At 39.8% G+C, this 27,990-nt stretch overlaps 1 protein-coding gene across 1 annotated transcript; it reads right to left on the bottom strand.

Moving 5' to 3' along the window:
- Positions 1 to 895: 895 nt before the first annotated feature.
- Positions 896 to 9,845, bottom strand: arl6ip1 (ADP-ribosylation factor-like 6 interacting protein 1). The gene is made up of 6 exons (XM_020646981.3): positions 9,686 to 9,845; positions 8,586 to 8,719; positions 7,967 to 8,086; positions 5,640 to 5,757; positions 4,533 to 4,617; positions 896 to 1,929 (listed from the first exon to the last, which is right to left on the bottom strand). The coding sequence occupies exons 1-6, from the start codon at positions 9,719 to 9,721 to the stop codon at positions 1,811 to 1,813; spliced, it is 612 nt and encodes a 203-aa protein (XP_020502637.1). The 5' UTR covers positions 9,722 to 9,845; the 3' UTR covers positions 896 to 1,810.
- Between the last annotated feature and the right edge of the window lie 18,145 nt (positions 9,846 to 27,990).

Raw genomic sequence — 27,990 nt, 5'->3', positions numbered from 1 at the left:
GACAAACTACTCTGCACTGAGACTCTACTGACACAACACAGAGGGCTAACAAAGGGCCCATTAGTCAAATATCATGATCATCTGACTACCACAAAGAGCTGCTGTCCTCTCTTAAATACAACTCTGTACTTTTATGATTCAATTTGAGCTGCAGGGTGCGTCAGATTTGCAGATAGAAATGGTCACAAGAAATCTTCTGAGAACATGTAAACTGGACGAACAGCCCTCGAGGGAAACAGGAGTTGCACTGACTTATCAGTGTTGTGCAATATTTGCCCTGTTGACAAACATTAGCACATCAGCAAATAATGTGGCATGTGCCGATGTGCTGCATCTATTTAATGCAGGCAAGCTAGTTTTTCCAACTGTTGATTCAGAGAAGATTTTTTTTAGTGCTGATGCAGAAGAAGTAGTCCTTTGTTGAACAAACCGATTTGTTTTCCTGGTCAAAGGTGAAACAAACTGTCAGCATTGTGGGAGTCTTACAGTCACTGGGAGTCTGTAAAGACATGTTCCAGTGACATTTTCAAAGGAAGGACTAGTGACTACAATTTAAATACCGATACGTCCAATCCCATAGCTCATTTGATCAAAAAATAAACAGAATTTAAAAAAAAAAAAAAAAAAGAGGGAAGAAACATCAGTATTGGAATTGTTATTTTAAATGTCAGGATCTGCCCTGATTCTCAAGTCATGCAACTATTAAATAAATCTAAATTCTGGGCTAAGAGGTGGATTATATGCTCATAATACCCACTGGAGAAAACAAATACATTTGACGATGAATTCACAAGAAGGATTTTAATTAAACTTTAAGAGTGTTCCTAACATTTGGTAAGTTTGTAAGCTTCCTGGTTTTAGTGAGGCCAAATTATGCAGTTCCTGTCAAAGTCCATCTTTTTAAATCAAACTTTATTTGTTTCATAAAGATCTCCAATACAGACAAATCATGAAATGAGTTAAAAGACAGTGATCAGACCAAAATAGTTGAGACTTAGGAGGGAAGAACACAGATAAATATCAAGGAGAGAGAAAGGGATGACTTTAGAGGGACAGAGTGAGGTCGTAGGCCTATTTACAGAAACAGTCCACATCAGTAACACACCGTGGGGCTTCAGATAAGAGCTAATACACCACAGAGTCCAGCTAGCAGCGGTACAGCAGTAACCTTGTATTTAAGCACAGCACAGAGCTCTGCTTTGATTCCAGTTTTAAGCGCTAGTTTTTAAATACTAAAGCAGAAACAGAAAACAAAAAAATAAAAAAAAAGGAAAAACAAAAAAAACTTCACCTGTTGTTAAGTGACAAAAACAACTGTGGATTCTGAGGAGGTTAAAATGATGTAGTAATGCTACAAGAACTGCTCAGTAGTCCCGGGAGAGTGAAGGATTTAAAAGCATTACCGACATCTTAAAATGAAGCACACTTCAACAAAGAAACCAAAAAGGGAAGAGTTCAGCTTTGTGTTCATGGCAGGGTGGCGTGTGTGTTTGAGCGTTTCAGTGTTGCATGTGAAGCAGATAAACTTCACGTGGTGGCTTCATGCATGGCCTTTGAATTCATCAAGAAAAAAATATCAAAGTAAGTGGGTGATGAGGTTTAAATGTCAAAAAAAAAAAGTGTGAGGGAGAATTGAAACATATCCGATGTGTGAAAACAAAAAAAAGTGTGTCTTCCTCTGTGGCAGAGACCAGCGAACCAGGAGGCGTCTGAAAACGTTTTGCTCTCCTCTTTTCTTTAAACAAACTTCCTTCCTATTTCCACCTTCCGTTTCTTGTCGTTCATCTTTCGAAGGTTTCTGCACGTCCGTCTACTCGTTCTTCTTCTCCTTCTGTTTGAGCAGTTTGTTGATCTCCCTCTTGGCCATGCCGGCGTACTTGCTGATGATGCCGTTCTGGTTCAGGCCGGGCAGCAGCAGCAGGAAGCTCACTGCGGAACAAAAAACAAAGTGTGAACAGCTTTGGAGTGTCACAGGCCACAAGTTTTTAAAATCATACAGTCTCACCACATTTTTACCATCAGGGGGGATAATGTACATTTTGTATATATTGAATGGACTTCCCCTTAAGGACTTCATGTTAGGGGTAATAAGACACATACCCAGCTGGGATAAATGGATTTGAATAGGATAAAGCCAAAGCTTTGCCTTTAATCTTTCAATTTCAGCACAAACCAAAGTCCTTAATCAGCCTGTACCGTCCCCCAAAGCCTCAATTGTTCAACCTTTGGGTTATTAATTATGGTACAGAGTTTTTCAAAATCATGCGACAGGGTGGTTTTAAATGAGTTTTTAAAGTATTTCAAATGATATAAAATAATCTTAAAATAAATACTCTGTTAAGAACACCTGAATGCTTCCAGCATACACTCTGAATGTTTGGTAGGGTCAAAAATGTGATGAGCTGTGGGAGGCCTAAATAACTGGCTTTCAAAGAGACTTGTGAGTTATGGAGTTGTGGAGCTCAGGACATGAAATACTTTAAACGTGTTATTATGAAAGTATTGCTGCTGAGCAAGTCAAGAAAGTTACATCATTAACAAAACTCCCCTGAGTTCTTCTGTCTATCAAAGGGGATGTTTAATATTCCAACAGCACACTGATGGGCAGGAAGGGAGTGGAAGAAGTCAATATTTCCATCACCAAAACTTAACCTTTGCTTAAAAAGTATATTCATTCATATGCAGAAATGTTAAGAGAATTTGTGTAAAATGATCATAAAGCTTTTCAGCAAATAAAGCGAACAGAGACAGGTCCACTTGATCTCAGAGCCTCATACCTGTATATGATCAGCCTAGTGGTGTAGGAGTATATTTTAATACAGAATGTCTTATCAGGGTTGTCAGTTTAAACCTTTAAAGACATGAAGCAGCTAGCACACCAAGGGAAACTTAATCTGAGATTAAATGAAAAGAACACTTTGTTGTGTCGGAGTCATGCACCCTCTGCAGTCATCTGTACTTCATGGTTCTCTGAATACTTGACATATCTCAGCTTATATAACTGATGGTCGGCTCCTACACAGCAGGAAAACCTGCCGACTCACCAACTGTCACTCTGCCTGAGGCACCTCTGTGCAGCTTTAAGGCTGACACCGCTGTTTGTCTTCTGCTCACTTTAATGTTCACAGAACAGCTTAAAAAAAAACAACACGTCATGGTTTACCAGATTGTTCTTCCTACTTTGGTCACAACTCAAGGTGAAGGGTTAAATAACTTCCCCTTCGTGTGTCATTAGTAATGAGGAGAATATACTGGATCTGGTTTATTACCATCGATAGAACATTTGTCTCAGGGATCTCAGTATTGATCTACATTACTGCTGCACTTCTGAGTCAGTACCAGGAAGCCTGGTGATGACCGACAGGGCTCATGTACTGTAATCCGGGGGGGTGGGGGGGGGGGGGGGGGGGGGGGGCTTACAAGATACAAAACTGAGCAGCAGCCTCTGAATAAGAAACGCACAAAAAACAGCAGATGCAAAACTCATGACAAGCTGCACCATTTGACACAGACAGCTAATACTTCCTGTTTTGTCATGTGTAGTTTACCACAGCAGTCAGACATAAGAGGATAAGCAAACCAATTCCAACATGTATCTGAAGAACAGGATCCTGATCAAACAAGTCTCTCATAGCTAAAGGATTTGATACATCATACTGAAGTGTTGTACTGGGTGGTGTCGTTTCGTGGGAAAGTCCAAAACAAAGCAACTTTTAAGTGAGGGATTGTTTTTGTATTGCCTTTTATAATGAATCTGTTGGAATTAAGACACTAGCAACTACTGGTTGATTAATTCTAACGGAATATAGCACTAAAAAAGAAAAAGAAGACCATTAATATTGGGAAACACTGGATGATAGTCGTGTCTTGTGGCAGCAGAACTTTTGATTTTATCCTTACAGTTAAAGCATGTGTATGGTCTAAAAATGGTGGTGGTCGTCGGGGGATGAAGGGGCGATAGTCCAGGTGTATTTTGGCCCGTGTCCATTAATTTTTTTTTGTACTGGCAGCACAGACTACCTCAATTACACAGCGCTTCCTGTTGCTAGGTTAAGAAAGTTGTCTTATGGCACTTCCTTATAGAGTCTTTTAAAATTGCTCTGTAAGGAAGGAAGCAGCATACAGAAATGTATGCTGCTTCATTTCTGAAGATGTAGAGACAATGAAGAGGAGTCGTGTCCTGGCATTAGCAGGAGGTCTAGACGTGGACATTGTCTGGGTGCGTGAGAAACTGCAAGGTAAAGATTTGTTTTTCCTCCAACATTGTTGATGAAGTTGATAACCAGAGTCCCACCCCTTCTTTGATTTTGATAGATCAGTGAGAGAGAAGTGACATGAGTGCAGCAGTGTTGCAAAAGATGAACTATTTCCAACAGTAGCTCTGTGAGTGGAGAAGTGCATTAACTGTGTACAAAAAGGTGCTGCCAGCACAAAAAGTGCCATTAGTGGACACAGGCCCGAAATGACCAACACAGAAGGATTTTGAGAAGTGGGTTGTAAAAACATTAAAGTGACTGTTGTCGTGTACTCACCGATCAAATAAGTGAGGAACAAGTTGTGCACCTGCTGTCCGATCCAGGCCACTGCCAGCAAGCTGCTGATCACTGAGGCAAAGTACTGTAAAGAGGGAGATCACATTACATTTAACCATCAGCTACTCAGACACACAGACTGCAGGTTGACCATCATTAAAGGACATTTCATGAATCTTTTTTTTTAGTTATGTTGAAGTACATCTATCAGCAGAACATACAAGGTCATCCTAAAGGAACCAACAGAGCCACAAGAGTGTGAGCTGTGCTTTGAAAGGGATAGTTGGTATTTTTTAAAGTGAGTTTGTATAAAAAGGTACTACTCAATATTAAGTATTTTAGCCATAGGACAGGTTGTTCAGCACGGCTCTGTTAACAAGAGAACGGCAGAGGTGCAGGCACAGAAGCTAGTCCACACACAGCCATGCAGAAGGAGACGTTTGCACCATGCAATTTAGCTCATTTTAACTAAGCTAAAAAAAACAACGTAAAGGAAATTGTGTTCTACATTAAGATGATGTCCAACAACAAACAGACATTTTGATCAAATTAAACTATTGTTGGGGACCATGGGTTTTATCTTCATGCAATAAATACGTGAGCAGAAAACTTGCTCTGTAGACAAACTTGGAATCAGCTCTTTTTTTCAAATTTAATTCTGAAACTTTGGTCCAGCAGGGAGCTCAGGTGAGTGCTGCAGTATAAAATTAGCTAAATAACATGGAGCAAACCTCCCCTTCTGTATAGCTGTTAGGGTTCTCATGATGGGGCCAATCTGACACATATCTGATGTGGCTAATATACTTACTATTGACAAGTACTTCATACAACCCCCCTTAAAATACCCATATACCAGTTTAACAGAGTCTCTCACAGTGTTAAGGCTTGCTGTGAAAAACAGGTTATCACTCCATGTAACCCAGTTTGAGGGCTGCTAAGTGGAGCAGCAAAGCCAAATCCAGTGAGGATATCTTTATTCAGAGCACAGAAAAAGCTCCCCTTCGTAATAAACAGACAGGAGGGCTCCTTTTATTGCACTGCACATATCACCAAGGATCATGTCTAAAGTTAAAGCTGCAAGGATTACGTTTTTGTGTTTTCTTTTACCATTTTTGGCTTCTCCTCCTTGAGGGCGCAGAGGCGCTTCCACCAGCCCACACACCGACGCTGGGTCTTCACCAGGTTACCGCAGATCTCGTGGAAACGCTGCTGCTGCTCGGTGGTCCTGTGAACGAGGAAAAGTTAAGAGTTTAAAAAAAAACACAAAACATACTGAATCCTGGTATTAGTTTTGTTCCCTTAAAACAGGGGGGGGGGGCAAAAGGAAGTCATTTATTTTGACTATTTACCAACTAATCTAATTGAGAGGAAGCAGTTTGACAAACCTCACAACTGAAGAGATATCCACATATCAGACAACAGTTAGTTCCGACCAAAAAATTAGATTGGATCAGGGGCTTTCCATTAATGACGATGTAGAAGAACATCACAGTATGTATCACTCCATCTCAGACAGCAGCTCTGAATACTTTAAATTCACATTTACAACTGACAGCGACAACAATTTCACTGGTTTCATGATCAAATTTATTTATTTTAACATACAAGTAAATGGTTGGTACTACAAAGTAGGTTCTCTATGGTAACCATGGATACAAACAGTAGCAAGAATGCCGTAGAATAGAAGGTTTGGGTTGCATAGAAATGGTCTAGTTTCAATCAATTTGTTGAGTCGGTGGAGTAAAAGTAATCTGTTGTTGATTTTTTTAGTTTGTACCACTATTTTCTGCTCGTATAAAAGTAACTTCACACTCGAGGTCGAGATGTTGTTCTGGACATCAACCCTGCTGTGATTATATTCGGCACTTGGCCTGCGACCTCGTGCCTACAGCCAAATCACAGCAGTGCTGATATTCAGAACATCACTCACTCTCGTGTGGTATTGCTCAAAGAGACACATGCATAACAGGGGGGTGTAGATGCAGTGGTAGAACAAGAACTTCTTTGTTACGCAGGGTAAAAATCACTTCTTTTTTAAAATATATTCTCGTAGCTTTGAAGACAGAAGCTTCTGTTGGAAAGGGATCCTTTCATTGAAGGCCAGAAACAGAGTTTGTCTCTTTCTATAGGGATCTTTGTTATTATCAAACTTGAAGAAATCCAATTCATTTTAATCCAGTACATTTGTCATCAAAGATTCAGTTTTAGCCATTAAAGCCTTTATTGGCTGCAGGTTGAAGCACTTTCTATAAAGACTCATAGTTTTACCTAAATGTCATAGAAAACTAAATATGTCATTTCAAATGTGATTATTTGTAGGTTCTCTTAAATCATCTTATTGTGAACCCATTATTTAGGTGTGTTGGCCTCTTGAGGGGACAACCTGGGCTCTGGGAAATTGATGGCTTCTGTTCACCATGTCACTGGACAAAAATCTGACAGGTTATAGCAAAGAAACCAAGTTAAACTGCTCAGTCAGGTTTGAAAGACTAGATGGACACAAGACTGGCAGGGGCATAGAAGTTGAGTGGAGGAGAGCAGCTGAGAGAAGTGGCCTTCACTTTCTGCTTAGCCATCCTTTCCTATTTGTGTCCTTGTCAGAGAGCCAAACGCAGACCGTGACTGGACTTTGATAGCTCTCTTTAACCAGCCGTCAGAGACACACTCCTACTGTGTCTGACTCTTCTGCAGGCTCAGTGAGTGAGCAGCAGCCTGATGTACACAGCATAATCTCAAAGAGTCTTGGATCAGACGTTACACTTTTCTGGCCTATATAAAGAACAAAAAGCTACCTCACAAACCCCAGCATGCATTAGTAAACAACACCAGAGTTCATTTCAACCACAGACAAAAAAAGGGTGCTCTAAACCCGCTCACACCACTGAATGCAAAGTGTAAAAACAAACTAGCTGTTGCTCCTCACTGTGACATGGCTTGTTACCCTATCCTGTTCTGGGGGTCTGATTAACACATACACATACACACACAGCAGAGTCAGGTGGCTGTTTGGTTAAGCTCTGTGTAATGTCACGGCTCCATGGTGTTGTACAATATGCTAGACAGAATTTAGGTGACAAATTAAGCCATCCTAGGCTTCTCCGAACAACTTCCCCTTCATCTCACAGTTACTGAAATGGCTCAGATCAGTCCAAAAATCAAGCAAATCTCCAACTGAGGAACTGTGAACAATGTCATCTCATTGTTTCTGCCTTTTGCTACCATTTAATCTAGAAAGGGACTAAGCAAGGATTGATTTTTGTTTCCGATAACAGAAACAAAAATCAATTTTAAGATTGCATAACTCCTGAACACAAAGCAACTGCATATCAAATTGTACATGTAAGAAATAGACATATTTTAATGGTCTACAGGAAAACCAATTCCCCCCCCCCCCCCCACCCCCCATAAATGTGACTTTAATTGTCATCTCTCACCACTTATTGGCGCCAAAGACCCTGGGTGCCAGGGTGGGCACAAGGTAGTCAGCCAGGCAGAGCAGCATGATGGTGCAGGAAACCCCGGTCAGCACAGATGGATCCAAATAATAAATCATCCTGTAGGAGGAAAAACATGGTCAGACCGAATTATGAACCATATTTATATCAACTGCCCATAATGACAATTTCAGCATGTTGTATCATTCATACTTCGAAGAGGTTGGTTAGACTTTATGCGGTTGTGATTGTGAGACCCCTGTACAGTACAACAGAGCTGTAATGTTAACTACTGTCTGCCAAGTCAATACACAAGGCCCAGAACAAAGGCTGCATGCAGGAGATTAAAAGGAAGGGAGTTAACATTTAGGAATATACAAAAGGAATGCTTTGTGTTGTGTGTTAGTCAAGGTTGTTCAAACAATGTAACAACTTGAGTTCATTCAAAGAAATCTAATCTGGTATAAAGACAGTTTCCGTCTACACATGTAGTGCTACAAAAATGCAGTACGACGTTACTCATCTTTATCTTGTTACTGACATGTTGGAAGGAAGGAAAACGTGTGCTATGCCAGCTATGGGCGAGCACGTGATGAAAACTTAAGTCAGCTGTACGTACATGAAGAGCAAGCTGGTGGCGACCATCAAGGCTCCAGGGAACCAAGGCTGCTCCCAGCGCAGGACCCGGTCTCCAGCCAGGATCACTTCACCCCAGCCCTGCAGCTGCTCCTCCAGCTGGGCCGTTTCCTGAGCCTGAAAACAGTTTAAGATTACAGCCACATTCAAGTATGATCTAATCAATAAACATACACTGAGCAGTTAACATTTTGCACATTCTGGGAGTTGACATGGATCTCTCCTCAGGAATCAATAACAGTGGACAGTCACCTTGGGAATAAATGCTGAAGTATTTCACTGTCAGGTCCCCACTTTAATAAATACATTCAGTGATGCTTTGCAGATTCCAAAACACAATTCAGAAGATTTTCCATTTTTGGTTTGGTGGTAGAAAATCTAACCTAATTAAATCCTCAACCTTGATAACTCTGCACCTGTGCGGGCATTTACCTGTTTGAAAACAAGCCACCTCTGCAAGTAGCCAAGGAATGCATTTATGAGTTTAAAGCCAAAAAGGGAGTATGCACGTTTTTTTTTTTGTTTTTTTTAAGTCCGGGGTGTGAACGCTTTAAACGATAACGGTGCCTCCCCACATTATCGATGTGACTGTGCAGTAAACAGCTTCTCTACATGCTAAAAAAACCGCTTTCTCCACATTTCGTCAGATAACGTCGAGTAAAACGTGCCACGACACGATTTCACGCTTTGCTGGTAACTTACATTAAAGCAGGTAAAAGTCAGCATTACCACCCGCTGGCAAGGTTACGAAGAGAAAACGTCTCTGCTCAAGTTTAAAGAAAAGGGGGTTGAGGCGTTATGTATGTCATGAGCTAGGTAGCTAACTGGCTAGGTGACGCTAGCTGCAGTCGCCTTCGCAGTTCATCGGCTGCGGTTTGAAAAACAGTCGGATAAGCGATTTAAGCCATCTCGCTACTTGACGGTACAAAGTACACGCTTTGTGGGAAAGAAAATATATAAGGCAATTCTTCGCAGCTTGAAGATAAGCAACACCAGTTTATGATAACGTTACTTGTTACAAACACACGACGGAAAGAAACGATTTTAATTCACAAAAAAAAAAAAACGGTTGATAATACTCACAAGCAAATTTGCGCTTTTGTTGTCACCGTCTGCCATCGTTACTGAACCAGCGTCGGTTAGGTTCTCTTGTAAATTAGGAAGTATTTGTGTAGTAACAACGACCTGCAGAGAAGCAGCAGCACACACACGCCTCCGTCGCTGGTTTGGGTGTCACTAACCGTTGCATTGTGAAGGGTTGTCTTTAAATCTAAAAAAAAATTTGCGTCAAAATCCGCCCAAGGCATTCTGGGAAATGCAGTTTTGTTTGCAAACAACATGGGAAGACTAACCATTTCTGCAATGCTTTTCGAATAACCTTAACGGCATAGTTGAATTGAATTGACATTTATTTATTTTTAATAGGGGACAATGCAATTTAACATATTTTCAATACACAGCATGAAACTGATGTGCTGCATAAAGAATATACAGCTATTGCTAATTTCCAACTCGTGTCCCCCAGTTGGGCCTTTGTGTAAACAAACAGATTAAAATGTGCAACATTCAGTAACAAAAAATATGAGGATACATTAAAATACATGTACAACAATGCAAATGCTATAAACCAGTTTAAAATAAAGTTTTAAAGATTAAAGATACTATTTAAAAGTGGGTGCAGCTCTGGCTTGCTTTCAGCATTTCACCTGTTTTGTAAAAGATTTTAAAGTCCAAGATTAATTTTATTTCGGGTGTTTAATGTGTTGGAGATGGAGAAGGCTGATTGACCAAACGTAGATCTACCATGTTGTATGCTACAGTCTCCATTCACAGTGCTTCTCGTTACCCTGTATCCGTCCTGTCTTTGAACATATCTGGAGAGAGGTTCAGGGGCCAGATTGTTGATACATTTAAAAACAAGTTTGAGGAAACATAAATGCATAAAGCTCTCAAAACTCAGTAGATTGTGTTTTTTTTTCAGTATGTGACAGCGATGCCACCGGACAGGTTTTTTGTCCATTATTTTCAGGGCCTGGTTGTATAGTGATGAGAGGTTTCTGATAATGATAACAATATTAATAAAACTCATCCAAACAACTTGTTGTATAGGATACATAATTTAAAAAAAACACTATTCTGTGAACACTATTTGCGAAAAATCTGTTAAATTGATGGAAAACAGGTGTGATCAAGCTAAGCAGCACAAAAACAATTTGTCATTAACACTTGACACCATTAGGCTTTTTTGTTAGGCTACCTTTCATGTTTTTTAACCTAAAATAAAAATGTTTAATGTGAAGTAATTGTTTTTCTAACTCTCTGTTTTTGATTGCAAAATAAAATACTTTAACTATAATTTGGGAAGCCTGAATTATTTTCTCAATGGGCTCCAAATGGGTTATAAAACTTTTGCATTCTGTAATAAGAGTGAGGCTCTATATGGGCTAACGGGGCTAAAAGTGCAATAGAAAGGGGTAGGCCTAATTCAAATGTATGCCTATGTTTGAATATAATACAGTGGATTAGGGTACCACCAGCTGGTGGAAGTCATTACAGGTTTTGAGACAAGCATCAGTGGTTAATCACCTGCTGGCAACGCCTCAGTGTTTTCAATCTCCTTACAACCGACTGCAGATACTTACAGAGACAGACACCTGCATGTTATCACCTGAGACTGCTACGTGTCTAAAGGAGATGACATTTGAAGCCCTCACCTGCAGGGGAGGGAGAGAGTTTAGAGGTCAGAGAGGAGAAGGGGTAGCTAGTTTTCTCTTAGAAACTATACTTTATGTGTCCCTGATGGCGTTCGACTATATCCTGCCTGGCTTGGATGACGGCCCTGCTCTCCCTGCAGGGCAAGTTGACAACAGGTCAGTTATTTTCTGTCATCAAACTTTTTCTCTCATTTCTCTCAGTCTAGTGCTGTTTTCTTTGTGTTATCCTGAGGCTGTATTTCACAAAGACACAGAAATCCATGCTATATGTTATTTCTGGAAATTCTCTCCTCGTCTTCAACTGAAATGTTTGTAGGATGTAAACTTTTTTGTACTTGTTTACAGGGATTGAGTAGAAACATGTCTTGAGTTTTTTAAAGCTGGTTATGAAACAGACTGAAATTAACATTGATGCCGCTTTTTGACCTTCATAAGCAAACAAAACCATCAGAAATGATCCACAACGTATATGTCATAAGTGAGAAATGAGTTACAGCACACTGCAGAAACAGCTTCAATTTTCAACAGCAAATGTTCACACTGAGTGATACTTGACTGTTTAAAGAAAGCAGGATGATCTATTTTCCCCCTTCAAGAATAATTGTATTAATATTTCTTAGCAAATGTTCTAATTTTCGACATGTACAGCAGACTACAGGGTTTAAAGAAAATACATCCAGACTCATTTCCACTTCACACACATGTTTTGGGGAGCTGACTGAAAAACATTTGCTAACAAGTTACTTTTGGGGTCAAATGGCCCCCCTATTTTCATACTTCTTACATTTTTTTCTCACAAAAAACACACAAAAGAGGGGATTTACTGTTTGAAACAGGGAACAATGAATACAATGTGTTTCTTTGTTTTGTTAATATGTAATGGTGAGTTTTAAGTTTGACATTTTTTTGTTATAATTGCTTAAATTAAGGACAACCATGTTATGCCTAACCCTGATGGGCCCTCCATGAGCCTTGGCCTTGGGTGTCCTTGGTCATCTGTGCATTATTGACGAGAGTATTTTCCTTTTTTGATTTGATTTATTGCATTGCAAAAAATTACTTATGCAAAACACAATAAATAGATTGTATAGCTGTATATGGTTACAGTACTCATGTGAGCACTAAAGAGTGGCCTGTGATGAATCAATAAATTAAAAGGGCCGTGTCTCGAACAACATAATTGAAAAAACAGACTAAAGATTGTACAAGTATCTTTAAAAGTGTCTCCCCCTGCAATTTCTTCATCGTCCACAAGATGTCAGTGTTCCCCTTAAAATGAGCTGCTCTCAGCTCTGCAGCATACCCGGGCCATATGAATATGGTTGAACTCACATATTTTATTTGGGCTTCATAGAAATTCAAAAAAGTGTGAAAAACATGAAAATCTCAATCTTAAAATCGACTGAATCCTAACAACACAATGTCATCGGTAGCATAATTGTTGTGGGGTTAATATTTTGAATAATTGCAGAGATGGATTGTTAATCATCTTTACAGCAGGTGATTTGCGCAGATAATACAAACCTGTAGCCTGTAGCTCTACACAGGACAGGATATCACTGAAGTCTTCAGATGGGAACCTTCCTTCACTGGTGTTTCATCCAATTAGGGCCATGACTCCCCCATTCCAGCTCTTACTGCCCACCAGACCCACATGCAAAACTTCTACATCTTCCCTTCTTTACCACATCGTCACTGATACTTCCTACCCTACCCCATAGCCCCTCATGGCCCACACAACTAAAATTAAACTACTTCTGGAGCCAGTATTACACATTAAGTATTACACATGATGCATATATAAGATTATATAATGTTTACAAATGTAATGTTTTAAAATATGCAGGGCACTCCGTAGATTCCCTGTTATTTTCTTTTGGGGCTCGTTAGGCATATCTGCTGAGTTTGTGGAGCCAGCTCATTTGAATGCAATATAGTGTGTAGCCCCCCTTGTGATCTGGCACGAGGCCAGGCAGACAACTGATTTACATAAAACTTTAATTTCCATAAACTTATCAGATGCTTCCAGCAGAAAAATTAATTGCATTTCCTGGTGTTGTTTTGTTTCTTGGTGTGGAAAAACGTGTGTCCTGATGCTGCTTGTACTGAAACAATACAAAGTCAGCTTGGACTTTTTGCTGGCATGACTTATCCAGAAGCTTATTTACTGGATAACTCAACTGCAGCAAATCTGCTTTTAAGACACAACTTGTCCAGATAAAAACTGAACCCTTCTCGTCTGATATTATGTATTTGCTCTTCAAACCTGCTTTTCTTAAAATTAGATTCGATTTAAGACTGAAACATCTTGCTGACATTCACAGGCTTGCTTAGTGAATTGTATATTTGTATGCTGCAATAATGCATTAAAATCTGTTTTCCTAATCGTCTGAATGTAACCCAACACAACCCTAATGAACGAGAGGCAGTAAAGCTGACCTAGACAACCAAGAGTGAAGGTGTTTACAGTGGCGCTGTTAGTGTCTTTGTGTTAATACAAATATGTACAAACTGTTTTGCAAACAGGTCTTAACAAAACCAGGCAGGATACAATGAAAGGGCAGAGTTTATTAAACAGTCTCAGGTGGTTGAACAGGTAATCCAGAAACAGAGAAGTAAACAAATCCAAGAGGGGCAGGCAAAAGGCAAAAGTCACACACGAGAAAGCTCACGCGAAAAGACCGCTGGAGCGAGGCGACAAGAGGGAACACACACCAAACTGGCAACAACATGCAGGAGGATACAGAGGGATTATATCCACAGACAATCAGGGGATAATGAGACAGAGGTGAGCACAATCAGGGCGGGGAAGGAAAAGGCGGGAAAACGTGGGGAGCAGGATCTGAAAGACAGAAACAAGGTAAGGGTAAGTAAAAGATAAAAAACAGCAAATAAAAATTAGAGAAGCAGCAGTGATTGGTACGGTAATTGCTAAGCATTGATAACAAAGCTAGAAAAACACACCAGAGTCTGTGTTGTTCCTCAAAAACTGTCCTGTGTGGCAAGATGCTGCATGTTACAGTAGCAGCATGCATGTTGCACAACTAATTGCCATAGGCGAAGGAATTTAGGGTTCTATTGTCATGTTTGTTAAATCATGTGGATTATATATCTAACTAAATAAAAAGTGAAAGGTGTGGTGTGAGTGATCTTAATGAAAAACAAATGATTTCTATCTAGACTCATCATTTGCACTTCCCTCTAATACAGTCATCCATCATGAAAATCTCAGGAAAGGAGATATTATTCATTTGTCCTCCAGCATTAGCGACAATCAAAAATCTTATTTCTCTCATTATTTAGAGTAACTGAGCCCTGCAGATATCAAAACTAATCAGTCATTGTGAATGGTCTCCAGGTTAACAGGCTAGCAGGAATCTTCACCCACCCTGCCATTTATGTAACGAGTTCTGAGTAATGGGAGCAGTGATTAGCGTCCACCTCTGCTGCTCGTTGTGGGATTTGACTGGTTGTTTTTTTTTAGAATTGCATGTCTGAGTGAATGTGTGGGACGACATAAAGAAAAAATAATCTAACTGGTTCCTGTCAAATCAATTTAGTAAAATAAAATGTTTTTTTTGTGTGTTTTATTGTGTCAAAGCCGTAGAGCCGATTACAGCCTGCAACACTTTTGTTGTGATTACAAAAAGAGGTAAAGGTGTCAATGATCACAGACAGCTAATTCCTGCAATGAGGATGCTAATGTAGTGGAAACATTGTGTTGTTACAGACAGAATAAGGGCGAACTCACACTAGCAAAGTTGTCCCTTACCGTGCTTAAGCACAATTGTAGTCTCAAATGTGTAGTTACAGATATAAACAGTCCGTCCTTTAATGTGATGAATCATTGTTTCAGAACCACCAGACAGGCATGGGGATAGTCAACGTGAGGAAGACTCTGGGTGTATTCCTTATTTTGTATTTACATCTCATAAATGGCATAACTAGTGAGGTTGTACTTTTCAAAAATAATGACTCATGCACCACTTCCCCTTGTCAGCATACTCCTTTGAATAAACTTGAAAGAACTGGCCACGGGGACCATTTCTCAGATGCCAAGGTTGAGAGATAATAGCACCTAAAATACAAAGGATCAGAACCAACCTGTGTGTTTCGGTCATCCCTTTTAATCCTGCAGGCAAATGGCTCTATTACCTGACCTGGTCTTATCATGGTAAGAATATCTTCCCAAACTTAAGATTGTCGAGTCTCACCCTGTGGTGGAGATCCTCATTAAAACCAAAGCTTGTGTTTCATTTGCTTCCTTCTGACGATCCTGACCTTCCCTCTAATTAAAAATGAGAGCTGTGGATTAGTGTGCACTAAATTATTTTAAGGAGGCCCGACACTTTGGAGGAGAAACTTTGTGGGGATGTATTTTGTGCAGCTTGAATCATGGCTTGTGTTACACTGTTACAATGATGTGTGCAACCTGAAAAACAGTAAGCCTTCAACGTCGCTGAGTTGTGGACCTGTCTGTTGAACTAATCTCATATCGGCTGGGCTGAAATTCATTTTCCGACTTGATGTACTACTGGGCCTGATTAATATGTCCACAAACAAATAGATACAGTCATGTCTGTTTATCTCTGATGCTTCATACAAATTCTCGAATCTCGAACATTGATTTTCTCTGCATCAAGAGAGACCATCAATCTAGCTTCAATTTAGGCCAATTTCTGAGAGCTGCCCTCATTTGCAGAGAACTGTCAAGGCTCGGCTTAAGTCATGTGTTGTTTTCATCGGTTTAAGAAGATCAGACCTGCTTTGATTTCTCTTGTGTTTCCGAGAGTTGACACTTCCATTCCTCTCACTCTAAATGGGAGATGAACCGTGCAGGTCAGTATGAGCCTATACTCTCCCGAAATGTTACAGTACTCATTTATCCTCGGCTTATTTGGACAAAATCTCAAAATGTGACAAATGATGAGCATTTCTGGTAAACTTGCAAGGTTCTTAGTTAAAGCCATCATCTAAAAAAACTTTAAAAAACACTGTGTTACAGTGGAAGTATTTTCCATTCAGAAAGGTGGCCTGTAGTGCCAATGTCAACAAAAGAGTGCAGAACAAGATACTGACAAACAGAAAACATAACGCAGCCGTTTAATTACATGCATGGAGATCGTAGCAGTTGTGGGCAGACAGTCTTTGCACTGACTCCAGTCACAGTATATAAATGTCACCCCCCCCCCCCCCCCCCCCCCCCATTGGCTGGAGGTGAATTCTCCGGAGAATATCCTGCTGCGTTCTCACATCAAAAATACTAGAGGGCTGGTAGGAGGTCATGACAGTCCCTTGCAAAATATGGTCCCAGGCAAATGCCAAAAACTCTATTTTAGCTATTTAAAATCACAGAAAGTCAAGTGATTGTTAAAACTGCTGAAGAATTTTAATGCCATCTGCCGATAACTCAAGAGGTTTTTCTTTTGCAGGGGATAGGACATTTTTTGGATCAAACTTCAGTTATAGCTCAGGGCGTTTTAGGGTTTCTAATCTTAAAAACGCTTCATCTCAAATATGGACGTCTACTAAGGTAAGAGTAAAAAGAACTACTAGCCACCAAGAACTAGTTTGGTGTGTGCCTCTTGTTGTTATCCTCAGTCGTGTTCAGATGCAGTAAAGCAGAGAACAAGAGTAGATGAAACACAGCCAAACTGTTGTGTGGAAAATGTTTCCTGGCAGCGGTGTCTGCTTCTCGCGTTTGAATCTCTCACATTATGAGGTAGTTACTGTAAGCCAGGCCCATAAGCGATCCCTAGATGCATGCTGGCACAACACCACTCAGTCTGTTTGTAGCCTCTGAGTCTTCTTGCCTTGTTTGAACTACCTGCTTCACTGCACTGTTTAATTTAAAATAAACTGTTTTCATCATAAAGGGACGTCTCTATTCTCAGGAGACTTTTGGTTTATTATAATTTTTAATCTGATATTGGAACATTAAAGCTGGTAGAGGAGACAGAGCTGGCACACAGTATGGCTGTAAATATGCGTGACTCAATCTGAAATCTGAAAGCATCCAATGCAAGGATGCTGTGAAATTAGCATCATGGCTGAAAATGTGCAATTGATGATGTACCTGATTGGACTGAGTGCAGGTTAAGGTTTGGTATATGTTAATACAATTTGAATCGTGAGTTAAAAGAGCTGTTGGAAATTTTGGGAAACCCATGTACGGGCGGCAGTAGCTCAGTCTGTAGGGACTTGGGTTGGGAATCAGAGGGTTGCTAGTTCAAGTCCCGGCACGGACCAAGTCTGGAAAGCAAGGTACCTAACCCCCCCACCAGCTCAGGAGCACCCACTGCAGGTAGCCCCCTCACTCTGAGACCTCTCCATTAGTGCATGTCGATCGGATCCTGTTTGTGCATGTGTGTGTATTTCAGCCTATGTTTGTGCATGTTAACTAGACAGAGTGTAAAAACAAATTTCCCCTCGCGGGATCAATAAAGTATACATTAAATAGCTGGATTGAAAGCAATGTTGTATCTCTCTGTCAATGTCAGAGCCCTTTCCTGGTTAGAAAGATTAGCTACACGCGAAGACCTGGAACTCTGTTAAAAGCCTAGCTTTGCCAAAAGGAGACATAATCTAGCATTTTTCAAAGATCAATTATTACCAAAAATGTTTGACACGAGTAAATAAGAAGACTAATAGCACTTTATTTATGAATGTAAGGATAGAGCCGAATTTCCCGCTTAGCTAGCTTGCCTCTAAAACGTTGCACAGTCCTGAAACACAAAGAAAATCAACTGTAGGTCTGCCTATAGGAGACATAATCCACCTACTATCATCAGTAAAAGCTCTGATTAACAAATATTTAACAAGAGATGTGTCTTAATGGAAGTAAAACCATTTTCCGGTTAGCTAAGCTTAGATCAGAGACCTAAAACATGAGGCAACAGCTAGCATTGCTCTGTTAAAAGGGGACACCATTCCCCTCATTCACACCATCTTTCAAAAATCACATAATAACAAATATGTGTGTGCTAAGTAAGAAGATGAATATATCTGTTATACCTGGATGTTGATGTAAATAAAGCTATTTTCCATGTTGGCTTAGCTTAGCATAAAGAGTTTAAACATGGAGAAACAGCTGTATCTAATTTACTTTTTAAGCGCTGTTTGCCTGGCAACTGTTCAGAGCCGAGAAGTAAGCTTCATGCTAAGCTAAAATGCTAAGCTAACCCACAAGGCTTGCATGCTACATTGTTGAACCACTCCTTTTTGTGACGTGTGGAAGCCCTTATGTCCCACAACTTTTACTAGCTGTCTGTATGACAGTTTAAAACAAACTGCAGGGACAAGTTTGTGCTGGATTCATGTAGAAAATGTTTTTGACTGTCCTGTCGGGCAGTCTGGGAAAATAACTTTGACAGGCAGCAGAGATAAGATACGGACCTTGACAGCTCTGCCTATTGTATGTGCCTGAGGGACAGTCGTCACCTGTCAGGGCCAAAATAACTTTAGGCTGCTGTGTTAGCTGTACTCGCTGCCTTTCAATTCTGTTTTTGGATATTGAAATGAACAATCTCCTCTGACACTGCAGGCCACAGGAAATGTGTGACAGTGATGAAGGCTCGTCTCCTCTCTGTCCGTCCTCTTGCTGGGTGCTGTGAAGCCATTGTAGTTGTAATTGCCTTCAAGACTGGCTTAGGCTCCGGACCAAGGATCTTTCAGCTGAGATCTGTTAAGCCTATTACAGACTTGTTGCGTGAAGAAACACAATCCTATGAGGATGAAAGCTGTAATGTGAGAGAGCCAATTTGTGCCACTTGCTTTGTCATCACCACATCCCGCCGTTGCTGAAATACAGTGTAACTTGTGTAGTGTGGATCATTAGAACCTCAATACCGACACAGTAGAAAATACGTTGAATTTTAATCGGAACAGATTTTTGAAAAATCTAAATCCACTGTCTGTGGCAATGGTATTACTAGGATAAAGCAAACAACTAAAAACCAGTTGGATGGAAATGCGACTTTGCCAAAGGCATCCTGACCCTTATTGGCAGCTTTAATTTTAATCTCAGAAGTGCATAAAATTCCCAACATGAAATTGGAAAAGATTGTACTAGTTTGTACTGGTAATAGTCTTAGATCATTTAAATATGTTTGTATTAAGCACTCTAAATGATGACGATATATATCAGGAGTCTTCATTTACAGCCACTTGAACTGCAAACTGTATAACAGAGACATACTTTGATATAAGATTGGTCTTCTATGCTGCTATACTTATAGTCCTCTACTGTATATAACTGCCCCAAAATAATTTAGAAAAGTAGGATGTCCAAGTACAAAAAGTAAAAAAACTTACTTTTTTCAACAAACTACTGTCTATTTAATTTATAACCCACATTATTAGATCATTTATATAGTCTTTGGCCATACAAAATTCCTGCTGAGCATATTGTAGCTGTTTGCCAGACTATCTAATACCCGCCTTAACTCCACCTCTTTGCTGTCTCTAGATAAACCTAATGTAAGATAGGAAGAAAATCCTGGGGGTGCCATTGGTCTATGGTTGGTGCGGTGTTCCCATCTACTGAGGCGATAGTCCTCCGAGAAGGTGGCCTGGTTTCAAGTCCGACCTGTGGCTCCTTTCCTGCAGGTATAGAATAGAATAGAATAGAATTACTTTATTGATCCCAAACTGGGAAATTGTGGAATTTCCCAGTTTGGCATTAAAAGGTATTAAAAACTCAAAAAGTAAAACTTAAAAAAAAGAAGAAAAAAGTCAATCCTTAGACCCCAGAGTGCTGTTCCAACGGGGAAGGAGGAGACAAAAAAGTCACAGAATGCATCAAAAATCCACTGTGCTTAAAGCACACCGGAGCAACGACACTGCGACTGATGTCAGGCGGCTGTTGCGCAGTGAAAGACTCGATCCTCAGCTTTTTGATCCCCAGCTCCTGCAGTCACATGTCCTGAACCCCGAATTGCTTCCACTGCTGCAACAACAGCAGCAGCGTGTGAATTGTGTATAAATGGAATTAGTTATAATACTGATGGACACTTTACATGACAGCCTGTGCCTTCAGGGTGTGAATGTGGTGTGAATATGTAGTGTGACCTGCAGTGTAAAAAAACCCTCTGAGTAGTTAAAGCGAAGGTCAAGCCCATTTACCATTGAACAATAATCACTCAAAATGAACTGAAGAAGAGCACATAGACTCACCACGTGCATCTCTCGGCCTGTCTGTTTTTTCAGTTTGCGCTGCAATTCATATTTAATTGATTAATTTGAATATTCAGGATTATTAATATTTATCAGTATCACTAAGTATTAAAGGTCGCATATTATACAAAATAGACTTTACCATGGATTTCTAACAGTTATATGTGTCCCTAGCCTGAGACATTTGAGACAAGTCCAAGCAGCCAAAATGTCACATTTTTATTTTTCCGTGTTGACCCTCAAGCAGACAGAAAAACAGCAGAAGAAGATAATATGACTCAGGGAGCACATAGAAAACTGAAAACACAGGCCCTGATGACTGCTCTGCTATAAAATCTGCTAGTGAATATTTTTGGACCGTTACCCGCTGCCAGAAACTTGACAGAAGTCCAAACCCCAGGCAGCCTCTTCAACGACTGACAAGCTTGTCGGGTTTGTTTGATTTTCAGTGACTGAACAATATCTGTCTCATGACTAAGAGAGATCCTGACATGATTAAAAATAGGTCTGAACTACCTGTTATTAAAAGAAAGAAAAACACTGATTGAGATGTCTTGTAAAAGAACCCATTATGACCGTTTTATGTCTATTAATAGTTAAATGTTCAGATCACATAGAGTGCAGTCCTTTTAGTCATCAGCAAGGGTCTGACGTGCATTAAACAGGATGAACTGGCCTGTTAAGTCCCCTTATTTTGGAATAAATTCAATAAATTGTCTGACATAGTACATTTTATTGGCTGAGTACCTTTTCCGGATGTCCTGCTTTCCTTCTCTAAACACCTGAAGGCTCTTATATTTTTAGATTTTGATGACATCACAATGTATTTTTGGACTGGCAAACAGGAGAGATCCTACTTTATTATTTTCTTGCCAGCTATAATGTAGCTGGCCTCCTCTCCTTGCATCTAACAGACATTGATTTGTGTGTGTGTGTGTGTGTGTGTGTACGTCACAGTCACCATATGTCGAGGAACTGCTTTTGTGTGTATGGTTGGACCCATGTCAAACGATCAAACAAGGAACCCCGCAGAGTTTTACATCTGTTGTTGTTTCTCTTATTCCTCGTATGCCGTCGGAACAGTTGTATCACAGCAGAAGTATCGTGTTAGGAGTAGAAATGGCTGCTCTCATCTTTTATGCAAAAAGACGAGATGTGTTTTATGACTTTTGGCTTGCAAATGTGATAATGTTTTAAATATTTTAGAAGGCCAGGTACTGTAAACGTTTTCTCTCAAGAGTTTAGATACTGCTTCCTCATGTTTTATTCATTTGCAAGCACCATTTAAAAAGTTCGCTTTAAAGTACAGTGTAGTTCAATCTGTTTTACTTGCTACTTTTTTTATATAGGAGGATTTTTGAAACTACTCTTCTGAATTAGCTGTTAATCTCTGATTATGATACTGTATATAATGCTACTGAGTCATATTAAGAGGCAGCGTTGGCTGGCAGGTGGAATCCTCTGCCATTTTAACAGCTTGTTCATTCACATTGATTCAAATGAGAGGTTGAAAAAAGAAAGAGAATCCTTTCTGGATTGCAAAACGCAGTCGCAGGAAGGCTAAAGTCTTAACTTATTGTCTTCTATATCGTTTTCTCCTTGTATGAGTGAGCTGCATAATATTTGACTGTTAAAGGTGTAGAACGTTTTGAGAATGTTTACATTAAAATATCTAAGTTAATTAAAAATGGACTAAACCTATGTTCTATATTTGTATTGTTGAGAACTTACATTACCTCACAGCCGCGGCATGAGTGGAAGAAAGTTATTTTATGAGGATATATTTGATTTCCGCTACATTTAAGTGTGAAAAATTGCATATTCTTACTTAAACTGAAACAATAAACAGTACTAAGCTGTGTTATGTAAAGAACATGCATGAGAGAAAAAAAGGGAGGGACTGGGAGTTAGGGCATGATTAGATGATGACCTTAAACATGTCCGTTCTCTGTATAGAACTGATTGAGTTTTTCACAACCCTTGTAAAGTTTGACAACATGCCATTAAAATGATAATAGTGCTTTGGGTCAAGCACCCATCCTGCTGGCCACGTATCCTCTACATTGTCTTGTAAAACGACTGTTGACATCATACAGTGTCATAAGTTGATGGCCCTGTGATTCATCACTTCCTTCTGTGTGATCACAAAAATCACTGTGTCATCTGTAATCAAGGAGCCAGCATGTCCGGATCAAACACACAGTGGATCAAAGGTTCCAGGCTGAGACGAGATTATTCAGGAGGGAAAGATGTGACAAAAGAATCTCAGGCCTTGAACCTGAGCCAAGGAAGTTAAGATCTATCTCACACTAATTAGAGTCACAACGGAAGACAACATTATGTTAAAATCATAAACAGTGTAAATAGGGGACAGGGTCACCCTGATGTCCCTCATTGGTTTATTGACCTACTTTTTTGAAGCATGAGCCTGAAGTTACGAAATTTGATCTGGGATAATTCTTTAGCTTTACCCTAACCCAAAAAAACACAATTTTGGAGCTTGCCTCAAGTGGCCACTCAAAGAATTACAGTTTTTGGCACTTCAAGATTTTCTTGCTTTGTTGAATTACTATATCTGGTTAAGTTGATATCATTTATGTCATACATTAGGTGTCTAGTTATGATTTAATTTTGTGTAAAATGTCGTCATTTAACTGGACATGCCAAATAAGCCTGTTAATTGATGACTGTGATCCTTTCATGATCCCTCCATTCTGCGATCATTCAAGCCGGACTCGCCCCTCTTTCACCTTTCCCCACTGCTATTACACATTTAGAAAGTACCCATTAAATTTAAACTCCTCATATCGTCTATCAATTCAGTACTCATCACTTGTGCAGCAATAAAAATTCACAACATGATCTGCCTTATTTGAGTACAGGATACGTGCAGAATTTAATTCCCTCACACTCCCTCAGGCTGCACCACTAAAACATAATTTCAGTTTGAATCGGGTTTTTTTCCAGAGCACTGAGAGGTCTTGCCTTTTGCTGAAAGAAGCACCTCTAACATAACATTTCTCAATTATCTCTTGGTTGCACAGCAGTACTTTGTTTACCTGCCATGTTTGATAACCGCGAGCCACATATTGCTGTGACAGTGAGAGTGTTCAGATCACTGCAGGCAGATATGAAAATCTCACTTTCATAACTGTTGTTTATTGTTAGCTGGAACAGAGGATTTGTGCGGTACATGTGTCTTCTGCTCACTGAATCTCTTACTGTACATGCTGCTGCTGTCATGTTTGTTGTGAAGAAGGAGACATCCAGGTGGATCTCCGGCTGTATGGTTCGAACACATCAAGGCACGGTGCAGGAAACTAGCAATCCAAGCTTTCCTTATGTTTCCACTTCTTTCTTTCTTTAAACAATCACATCCACACTTTGCTTTTGCTAAAAAGTTGACCATATGTTGTTTTTCATTTCACTTTGATAGGTCTCCAGATTCACCCATTTCTAAATGTAGTGTTGGAGTACTCGAAATCGGTCTTGGTCTTAAGACCTCTTTTTGAAGGTCTTAAGCATTTCCACTCTGTCTCAGACTGGGCGGACTCCGGATTTTGAATCAAGACTGGTCAAGACCACCACTGACGTCAGTGTTTAAACGGAAATCACCCCTTTCTAAAACAACAAATATTTTTTTTCCCTGGTTACGGGGCGCAACCTTCCCGGTGTTTCAGTCTAAGTGAGTGACACGCCAAGTTGATGATTTTTCATTCATATTTATGGTCTTGGTTTTATCTTTGTCGTGCCCTGCCTTGATCTTGGTCTTGACTCGGTCTTGATCCCTAAATGTCTTGGTCTTGTCTAGTTCTCTGATCACTCCGGTCTCAGGTATGTCTTGGTCTCAGTTAGTGTGGTTTGGACTATAACACTATATCTAAACCAGTAAAAAGTCTAATTTTGTGTTGTAAAGTGAAAATAGTTTGTCCATATACTTTTGTATCTCTGCTTTTCTCCTCCCAGGTATCTACTTAAACAATAAATAAAGGAAATGACACGTCTTGGGATTGCCTTAGCAGATGCGCCATCAGGTCTTAACGTTAATGTCTTCTCCTTTAAGGTTCTGTAACTATTGATACTTTCCCAGCATACAAAGCATGACAGTTCAACAGAAGGTTACGGACAGTTCCACAGCAGTCAGCGTTCATTTTGGTAACACTTTTAACGGAGTGTAATTTACAATCAGCTGCTATTAAATTATAACTGGTCCCTACTGGTACCTCAGTGCAGGACGAGTGGAAGAAAACAAGTATGTGGGGAACAGGTAAAGATCAATTGGGCATTGTAGAGGAAACAGTATAAATATATATATAAATAAATATGAAGGTATTTTCAGAGTCCAAAGTTTTTGTGGTGACGTGATAGTTTAGATTGTTATCGCATATTTTGGTTAGCATTTTTTTGGTTCAATAGTAATGTGCAGAAGTAATTGAGCTTGCCATATACTTTGGGTCATGCCATTTTAAATAATTAAATCAAGTTAAATCAGCTAGTCTTGTTGAAAATCAGTAATACCTGCTACCTAGTTTTTGCAGAAAAACACATGCTGCATAGTCTTGAACATGTATGTTACTGTTACTGATTCTCACAGCAAATTGAAACTCTAAATCTTAGAGTCTATAATGAAAATGTTTTTTCATCCCTCTCCGACTTCCTCTCTGGTCTGAACACTGAGTTAAGCCTTTGGACTTTGGGTTGAACTTCCAGAGATAAAGAGGGCAAAGGTGATTTATTGGGGTTTCAATTCTTGTGGCACAAATTAGCCGGACCAGGAGTTGTGTTAGGCACGGTGATGGTGGTGGGCTCTGTAATAATGAAGGTCGTTGGGGTGAGACTTGTACAGGAGGTACAGAGAGCAATCGCCTCTTTGAGCGGCTGGCACTGTGGTGGACATTGAATAGGCGGAGGCAGTAACATTGACCACCAAGACTTCAACCCCTCACATGTTAAATGCACTTTGAAATTGATTTGCTATATAATCCAGCTGTCAGTCAGACCTGTCTCGTAGACTATTTTCGATGCTTTTCATTTTCCCACCCTAGTGCCATTTAGCTCTGCTTGGTTTTGGTTATTACTTGTTTGTTTAGTTAAATCCTTAGTACAGCTTTAGCTCCCCCATTTTCAATACTTTTCAATACCGATTTTCTTCAGGCTTCTTAATCACAAGATGAGCTGTAGTTAGTGCAGTTCATTTCAATTCAAGGTGTTGAGCCTCAGCCAAAACAAACAAACATCTCATTCCATTGTGGAATAAACATTGAGTGAAGACCTGATGGCTTGTATTGACTTTCAGGTCTTTTCATGTTTCTTCACATATTCTGGTCTCGCACAGATCAATACCACTAACTAAGCAGAGAAAATAGCTGCAGCCGGGGTTTTACTTGGGGGGAAAAAAAACATTCTCTAATAATCCACCTACCAACTCAGATAATTGGTCCGTACATAAAACACAGGAATGTCTCTATACAATGCAGGTATCATTAGAGGTTAGTCACATGTGCAGCATGCTGGTAGCAGGAGGAAACATGAGACAGAGATAAAGAGGAGGGTTATTAAAGAAGCCCCGCTGCAAGAATGCAACAGAGGATGACAGGATTTGACGAATGGATGAAGATTTAAGGCAGCACACAGAGAGTTACTCTAGGATCCCAGATTGCAACTGAGCCACTGATCCTGCTCTCCTGCAGCCTCTGCTCTGTCTGCTTGATCCCAGATGTGCTAATGCCGATTGTTCCTATTGTCGGTACAGTTCATAAATTAAAAGTAAGGCAAGGCAAGTTAGCACACTTCAACAACAAGACAATTGTGTCTTTGTGTCTTGCTCTAGATGTCGTGCTTCACACGACATCTAGAGCTTCATGGCAAAGGAGAAAAGAAACAAGCCATTGACAATCACAGGGAAGATAAAATATGAAATATAAAAAAATGACATCCTAACGAAATAAACTTTCTGAAAGATATGAAGCAAAAGTAAGAATTTAGAATAAAAAAAAATATATGACTGAAGCTGTCTTCTTATCTCCTTGTGCTCCCAATTAGCATAGGTAACCGCCCACTAATGCCCATAAAAGGGAACACATGATCAAAGAAATATGTATTAAACATTTTATTAATTATGAAAAAAACAAAACATTTTTGATGTAATCCCTATAATATTATAGGAATTTATATTGAAATTAAATGCAATAATATCAGAGTCATTTTGTTGGAGGGTCAGCAGTCAAAAGTGCTTCAGAGTGCTCTTGAGTGTTTGTAACTTCTGTTCTTACCTCAGAACAAATCTCAGATAAAATCACATTGGTGAATCCCAATATCTTATTAAAGTTTGTAAGTAGGATTAAAGAAAAAAATTGTTCATAAGGACGGTTGTTGAGTGAGGCCCAATGTCCTGTAGATGCAAAGATAACCAAAACAAATTCATTATTTTATCAAAAATTGTGAAAACTAGCAGTACAAGATGCAAAAATGGAAGCTTGAATTCCTGATTGATGTCTTGCCTGTGTGTGTTTTTTCTACATTTTGGGCACGAACAGGTTAAAGAGAGTGAATAGAAGCTTCTGATCAAAGCTTGTTAAGGTGGGGGGAGGGATGGAGCGTGTCAGTAATGTTTTTCCTTGTTCCCATTCGTGAATATTTGATGTTTCCCACCACAGACCGCGGAGCGGGGCACTGATGTGTTCAGCTCTCGTACGTACCAAGAACTGAGGCTTTGAGAGATTTCACAGATGAAAGCTGTCAGTGCCACCCTCCCAATACAGGAGCCTAGAGAATAATATTACATCAGAGCCTTTTGTGACTAAAGAACAATGGCTCTGAGTCTGAGTAGAGCTTAGAAGAGGTGACGACTGAAAACATGAAAAGGTGGTGGTTGGTGGTGGAGAGGATTTCAACTCTACCGTGACAAAAATCATAGAGATTCAAGTTGATGTGAGGTAATGATTCAGCGTAGCTTTCATTTACAATAACAGTAATAAAGGTGCTGTAGGTGTGGGGGCATGGTTAGACAGTCATGTTGTGAAACAAGCATTTATCTTCGCATTTTTTTCTTTACAAATGATAATCAGCATGAATGTGATAAAGGATGTACACATTTAAAGGCCTGCCTTTTTATAAATCAACGATTTTAACAGACTGCAAATAATTCATTGTTTCCGGAAGACATCTGAAGCCTTTTTATGCTCAAATTTAATAATGATTAAACATCTTGACATTTGGGCCGGCTACTGGCCGTTTATTTAAGGTAAACGAAGATCTTGTGTATAAAGTCAATGCACTGACTCCAGACACAGAATATAAACGTCACCCCCTCTGCCACTGACTCGAGGTGAATTCTCCTGATAAAATCCTGCTGCGTTCTCCCGTCTGCTCACTCGGACTTTCAGCGGGAAAAAAAAGGGGACTGGCAGGAGAAACTCCGGGTAAAGTCTGAGAGAAACATTAGGCTGTTTGCATTCACACATACAACTCCTCCGGGAAATATCAGGAGTTTTTCAGGAG

The sequence above is a fragment of the Labrus bergylta genome, chromosome 16, assembly GCF_963930695.1.
Source record: "Labrus bergylta chromosome 16, fLabBer1.1, whole genome shotgun sequence".
In the NCBI taxonomy this organism is placed as follows: Eukaryota; Metazoa; Chordata; class Actinopteri; order Labriformes; family Labridae; genus Labrus; species Labrus bergylta.
The sequence above is the reverse complement of the archived record's forward strand: the minus strand, read 5'-3'. Positions and strand labels throughout refer to the sequence as shown.